Genomic DNA, 7562 nt, shown 5'->3' with positions numbered 1-7562 from the left:
TCTGATGAGTGCAACAAGAGGATTACCAAGATGATACTTCTATATGCTTTCCAATGATCTCAGTCCCCCAAAACTGTAATTATAGAAGCTGATGCTGCCCCACAAAAGGCTCAGTGGTAAGATCTGAAACATTCAGAAACCTCAAAAGTTAACTCCACCACTAATCCTCCCCTGAGATCCAGGTTGACCCACAGGGGTTGTGTGCCACTGTGTCCTTCTGCTGCTCTATGATACATCAACCCTTTTCTGCTGGAAGCGCTTTAGGAGGCCCTGACGGATCTGCTTAGACTTGATGCAGTAGACAATGGGGTTCATGAAGGGCGGAACCAAGAAGTGCAGGTTGGCCATAAGCACTGCCAGAGCAGGGTAGCTGTGCGTCTCTACTCGGTGCAACACAGACAGCCCCAGTTTGGGCGAGTGAAAGATGAGAACAATGCAGAGGTGTGAGACACACGTGTTGAGTGCCTTTAGTCGTTTCCCAGGTGATGCAATGCTCAGCACAGTCCATAGGAACAGGGCATAGGAGAGTATGATGAGGGAAGAGTCAAAGCCCAAAGAGAGGAGGATGGAGACCAGGCCAACCAGGCTGTTGACCTGAGTTTCTGAGCAGGCCAAACCCACAAGGTCACGTGAAGGCAGTTAACAGTGAGAGGGTACACTGATCTGGGGAAAGAGCAGACACTGCAGGAGGATGGGTCCTGGGAGATTGAGCAGGATGGCCCTCACCAGGACGGCAGGCCCCACTTTGGCCATGGCTGAGTGGGTAAGAACTGAGGCACAGTGCAGAGGGTCCCGGATGGCAACAAAGTGATCAAAGGCCATGGCCAGCAGCACATCAAATTCCACATAGGTGAACGTGTGGATGAAGAACATCTGTGCCGCACAAAGATTGAAGGGCAGCTCACCAACACCCAGCCAGAAGAGCTGCACCATGGTGGGGAAGATGGAGACCCAGAGGCCCAGATCAGAGGCTGCCAGCATGGACAGGAAGATGTACATGGGTTCGTGTAAGGCTGGATCTGTGCAGATCAGGAAGAGGATGACACTGTTACCCAGGATGGAGACCACACAGATGAGGTTGATGGGGATGGAAACCCAATGATGAGGCATTCCTAGACCTGGGAAGCCAGTGAGGAGGAAGGTAGAATAACCAGAAGTGCTGGTGTTGCAGGAAAGCATAGTGATTCCAGGAGGGAGCTGTCCACCCTATATGTAAGAAACATTCATTCATTTGATCATCACTTATAAAGTCCCTACCAAGTACTAAGGGCTGGAAAGGAAGAGCTGCCCCGTCACCCTTTCTCAGGCCATGAGAGAAAACTCATTCCTCTGAGGAGCTCCATTCCCTCCATTTTCTGTATAATTTAATCTTCTCCTTGAATAAAGTGACATTGAATAAATTTTATGAGCTAATCTCTGCTTATTGCTTTAGCCTCTCAGTATCTATTCTCTCTTTGGCCTAAATAAGCAACCTCCTTTCTCACTTAAGCTATACCCAAAAGCCTATCTCCAGACTGTATTCTCAAAATAAATAATGAAGAAGGGAGAATAATTTTCTGTTTAAATTTAGTATGATGTTAGGAACAAGCAGTTTAGACTCCATTTCTATTTATTCTTAGAGACAGGTTTTCCATAGTGTGACCTACCTGTTAACAAAAGAGACACATTCAAACAAATGATGTATTTTCAAAACCACCCTCTGAGGAGGCCGGTTGTTTTTTCCTCTGGCGCTGTTAAAGAACGAACATTTTCTGTGTTTCTTTTCTGGAAAAGCCTTTGGAGCGCAAAGGTTCTATCCAATGTGCTCAATAGTGACAAATTTATCTCCCGTGAAGGTGGGTTGGCCTAGAGGAAGTATTCAACAGTTCTTTGAAGCTAAATCTGGTAAACAAGATGGGAACTGAGACGAATTCACTTTTGTTAAACTCCTTCTTACCCAATCCCACCTCCACCTCACTGGCTGCTTAAACTTGTACATTTTCTTCTGACCTTGCCTTTGAGACAGTCCTATGGCCATGGGCTTAATTAGAAGGCACTTTTCTCTTAAATATCTTTTTTTTCATCCCTCTTATCATAAAAGCTGTTATGACAGCACCAAGTGCTTTGAAGTTCTCCAGAGTTGGGGGCTGGAGGGTGAAGCTGACAGGTCTTGAGGGGCATCACCTACAGAGCCAGGCAGAGAATCATGAGTTTCCAGAACCCCAAGGTTAATAACATTTAGCAAGGAGCCCAGAGTGTAGTGCGTAAGCTCATATATTCCCATTACTTCACATAACACTTTTGGGCTGCAAAGCCTCCCCAACTTCTTTCCTCTGCAATGGGAACGTTTGTCTCCATTTGTCTATTAAGTATCTTCACATTGGTGTGCGTTGTAAACTGAACGTCCAGCAGAACCACAAATTATAATCCCCCTTTCCCCCGAGTTCACCCTCTAAGACCTGCTGGGCCTTCCTCCCTTTCCTGTTATCCAGAAAAACTCCAGGAAAACAAAACAAACAAACAAACTAGAATCTCTTTTCACTCTGTAATACGTTCCCCAAGTCAACTTTGAACTATCCCCTCCTTTCAGATCCCAATGAAAATAATCTAGCCCAAATCACCATCATTTCCCTTAATATTATAACAGCCTCCTAACTATCCCACTTTCTTCAGTCTTTCTGTATTCTGATTCACCTTCTAAATTTCCATTCGAATCATGACCAGAATACTGAAGAAAAGGCAAGCATGGACATGGAAATGAGTATGTACCTAGGGAGGAAACACAGTGATCATATTTGCTTCAGGAATATATCTCCTACCATAACTTTAATGATCCTCACTGGTCCCTGATGCTTCAGGATCAGGTCTAAGTAAGATCTTTATACTGGATCCAGAAGAGGAAGGACCTTGTTCATCCGACATCTGTAGCCTATACAGTCACCTCTCCCCTAAACCTTATAAATGCTACTCATAAGCTATCATTCTACTCATCAAACTTACCATATTTGATAATTCTTAAAATGTCTTTTTTGTTGAAATATAAAATACACATAGAAAAGCCTACATCTCCTAAATGTAAAACTTGATGAACTTCCTCAAAGTGAGCACACCCACGTAACAAGCACCCAGATCAAGAAACAGAATATTGTCAGCCTCCCAGAATTCCCTTGTTACCCCTTCCAGTCACTCCATCCTCTCAATGATAATCACTATCCTGATTTTGCCTGTATATGTCATGCATTATCTATATATATACTCTTTCCTGTCTGCCTCCCTCCACTCAACTTTATGTCTATTTATTGAAGGAATGAATAGATGGCTTGATTTACGTTTTACAATCACCGTCTTACTAAACTGACTTTCCATTATGTGTCAAGAACTGTGCCAGGAAACAGCACATAGCAATGAAAGCTCACGTAAAGCAGGAGTCCCCTAAAGGAATGTGCTTATTTGTTCCACTATGAGCATGTGCGATTCCACCACCTGGTTTCTGATGATGATTATTCGCAATGATAGTAAGAGTAATTGCTATCATCTATTGACTATGTTCAGACACTGAGTAAGGATGTTCCCTACCATCTTCACAGTAAAGAGCCGAGTCTCAGGCTGAATAACTTGCTGTTAAGCCAGAGTGAATGATCCTGACCTCAGCTCAGCCCTGATTCTCAAGGCCATGTGCTATCAGAAAGCTCTGAAACATTTCCCAAACCGTCAGGCAAGACATACATTACCTGATAGGCCGGAGCCCAAACAGAAAGGCTTTTTCTCCAGATGCAACTTAACCCATACAAAAATAGCAGCTTGAGGCCCACCTGCGAGCAATGTTTTCATGGACTGTCATTCCATATGGCATCATATAGTTTTGGACAAAGCTTTTGTCCACAGCAGAGCAAAATGACACCCAAGTGCCCACAATCCCGCCTGAAAAATAGAACGGCCTTCTCAAGCATTTGGACCTTCTCAAGCAACTTGGACATCCTCTTTCTCTGTGGTCCCTAGAGATCCCTGCATCACTGTGCTGGGGTTAAATACACCTTGCCTTACCCTATTTTTTCCCCTTTTTGCCAGGTCTCTTGCTTTCTGACACTTCTTCAGGGTCCTAAGTTTATTTTTATTTTTACTAAATAATAGTAAGAGTCAGAAAAAAACACATTTGTCTTTTATAAATGCTCTCTACACCTATGCTTACTTAATCCTCTGACCCTGTGATATATTTTCCCATTTTCTGATGAAGAAATTAGGTCTCAGAGAGGCTAAGTAACTTCCCCAAGGTCATGATGTTAGGTGATAGATCCAGGATTTAAATCCAAGCTGGCCTAAAGACAAAGGCTACTCGCTTAACTGCTTCATATAAGAAAAAGCAATTCTGGCGCTTTGTGGTTATTAGATCCTTTGTCCTCAGGATAATTTAAAGGCCAGTTTTTCTGTCCCCTCCCTCCAACCCCATCTCCCTTTAAAGCAGATGCAGAGGTTTGAGACCAGAGTGAAGTCATATGCTAAGAGAAGTGGCCTTCAAACCAGTCCAGCCAGGCCTCTCTGCTTCCATCACTCCCGGTTCTTCCAACCTTTCCACACAGGATGTGGCTCATCGTCTGAATACAATGGCCAATTTACCTTGCACAGCGCACCTGCACCCAAGAATTCAGCAGTGTGTGATACAAGGGAGGCTGCATTCTCCTCCCGCTGTTCTAATGCTGCAGGGTGACAAGGAGTTCAACAAAAAGTTGTGTGCTTATCATGTAAAAAAAAAAAAAAAAAAAGAACAATAACATTGACTTCACAGAGTGGTTGTGAACATGGGAAAGACTGTAAACTGTTTAGCACACAGTAGGCATTTATTAAAATGTAACAATAAGCAGAGACACCTAGGATTTTCACGCCCCTTATCTCATGATGTCCACCTCCTTCCAAAGCCTGTGAGAGCTGCATAGCATAGGGAGATCAGCTCAGTGCTTTGTGACCGCCTGGAGGGGTGGGATAGGGAGGGTGGGAGGGAGGGAGATGCAAGAGGGAAGAGATATGGGAACATATGTATATGTATAACTGATTCACCTTGTTATAAAGCAGAAACTAACACACCATTGTAAAGCAATTATACCCCAATAAAGATGTTTAAAAAGAAAAAAAACAAAGCCTGTGAGTGGCGTCATCCCCTTTCCGTAGATGAGGCAATAGAGCCTCAGAGATGAGGAAACCTGTCAGTGACCCCATTAAGAGGAAGCAGAAGAGACTGGTTTCAAGAACGTCCCATTTGACTCCAAAGCTCATGCATCTGTCCATCTCTCAGCACTCTCCTCTCTAAAATCTTTGAAAATAATATTTGTCTCTTGAAATCAATATAGAGATTGAGAATACATACAAAGCACTTAGCATAGTGCCTGGCACATAATAAGCGCTTAAAAATAATAATGCTTGATATTGATCAAGTATTTACTGCCTTATGAGGTAGGAACCATTTCCATTCCCATTCTGCATATAGGAAAACTGAGGCACCAAGTGGTTGAATAACTTGTCTTAAGATCATGAAGTAAGAAAGTGGATGAGCCAGGGTTTAAATCTAAGCAGTCGGATTCCAGATCCCACATTCTTTTTTTCCCTCTAATTTCTATTTATTTTAATTTTTATTTTATATTGGAGCATAGTTGATTTACAATGCTGTATTAGTTTCAGGTGTACAGCAAAGTGATTCAGTTATACATATACATATACTATTCCTTTTCAAATTATTTTCCCATTTAGGTTATTACAGAATATTGAGTCAAGTTCCCTGTGCTGTAACTTCAGAGCCTACATTCTTAAGCACTGTGTTATGCTGCCTCTGTCTGCTAGCTATGATGGCTATTATTATGAAAGCTGCAAATTCTCATCCCCAAAGAAGATGAAATAGGATTACAGATTTATAAGATCTCATTTACCACTCCTACCTCCTCCCTGACTGCTTCTATGCATCAATCCTTGAAGTTCTAAGACTATAAGGGGCCCACGTGCATACTGACAATTTCTGTATCGCACACTGCATGAGTTTAGTTACAGGCTTATGGCTTAGGAAGAAGCATGTCCTCCTCAAAGAAGTAATCTCCTGAGAAAGCAAAAGAAAAACGCGATAAAACTACCTGCGGGAGGAAACAATGAAAGAAAGAAAGAGATGGAGAGAGAGAATCGATGCATAGCAGACCCTTTCAAGGATGAGTGAAAAAAAAATTAAACTACACTCTCCGCCCCTCCACCATTTTACTCATCCAGGTTCCAGAAGACCAGGAATAGTGCAAAGATTATATTTATCTAATCAAGGAAGTCTGTCCCCAGATGGTTCAAGGCCAAATTATGAGCCACCAAAAAGATATGACCCAGCTTAGAGAAAGCTAGAGACCCTCTTCCCACAAGAAGAGTCCTATGGCAACTAATGCCCAAGGGGATGTAAGGCTTTAAGCCTCTGGATTTGCCAGCTGAGTCCTGGGACTGAAGAAGCCCCAGGCCTAGGGCCAAAAGGAAGGTTACAGAAAAATAGGCCCTGACACTGCAGTCCTAGCCTAGCAAAAACTATCAGGAGACGGGGATCCAAGTTTTCCCCAAGCCCTTGATACTGTCGTGCTTTAGCCAAGATTAGCTCTAATACTTCTCTGCTCGGAAATGAGCTTAGCACAAACCTGTCTAGGTCAGGCACCTGTAACTGGGAAGCCACTACCTGTCTGCAGGGGCTCCAGCTCCACAGAAACAACTCGGACCCCCTCCATCTCCTGCTGCTTTCTAGAAGTGTTAAGCTTTATTATGTTCTAGGGCTGAAGAAGGAATGTGTGGAGAGATGTCCACCCCACACTACATATAAACTAAGAGATGCTCAGAGGCCGCTACTTTAAGACAAGACTTAAATCCTGAAAGCTATCAATGAAATTTCAGTGAAATCTGAGTAAAGGAATAAAACTGGAATTCTTCTAAAAGTCTTAGTTTGTTTACAGAGTTGGGATCCATATACAAAAAAAAATCATGATTATTAAATAAATCTGATCCCATCAGTCTTTTAAAAATTCTTTTCTTTACTTGATCTCTTTAAATGTTTTTAACAGGAGACCCCCTTCAAATCTGACTATATAAGTGTTGCCTCATTTCAAAAGCTGTCAACCAAAATCCTTGATTAGATTTAACTGGTGAAGCCTGGTTATTTAGGAAGAGATGCCAGGGTCTGGAATGGATCAAGAATGTCTCTAGTACTGAATAATATTTAAGTTAAAATGGTAGATAGGTAAGTAGGTAGATAGGTAGAATCAATCTGGTTTAGAGGCTTGTTTGTGTAAATCACCAGTACCTGTGAAGACATTGTAACACAGCCTTCTATGAGTCTCCCTCCAGGATTAACAAAGATAAATCTGCTTAGGATGTCTGATATGTCTGTAAATGTGATATCTCTTTAACTTCCTTGAATGTCTTAAATAGCATGAATAACGGATGTTCTATTAAAATCGTGAGTCTCGTCACATTAGCATTCCAGAGGCTGGGATAGGTTGGCATCTCACATATATCTTATCCAGGGCAGGCAGTACATAGTAGAAGTACGTGTTCCAGACCCAGACCGCCTGAGTTTAAAT

General features: G+C 42.5%; 1 protein-coding gene across 1 annotated transcript; it reads right to left on the bottom strand.

Annotated features, from left to right (window-relative positions):
- Nucleotides 1-225: 225 nt before the first annotated feature.
- Nucleotides 226-1179, bottom strand: LOC309825691 (olfactory receptor 51H1-like; the record flags this gene model as incomplete). Its single annotated transcript, XM_082659326.1, is given in 3 exon segments — nucleotides 226-629; nucleotides 632-641; nucleotides 643-1179. Coding segments are annotated over 3 exon segments (951 nt in total).
- Between the last annotated feature and the right edge of the window lie 6383 nt (nucleotides 1180-7562).

The sequence above is a fragment of the Grampus griseus genome, assembly GCF_964374135.1.
Source record: "Grampus griseus genome assembly, chromosome: 8".
In the NCBI taxonomy this organism is placed as follows: Eukaryota; Metazoa; Chordata; class Mammalia; order Artiodactyla; family Delphinidae; genus Grampus; species Grampus griseus.
This window is presented reverse-complemented; position numbering and strand designations above follow the sequence as displayed.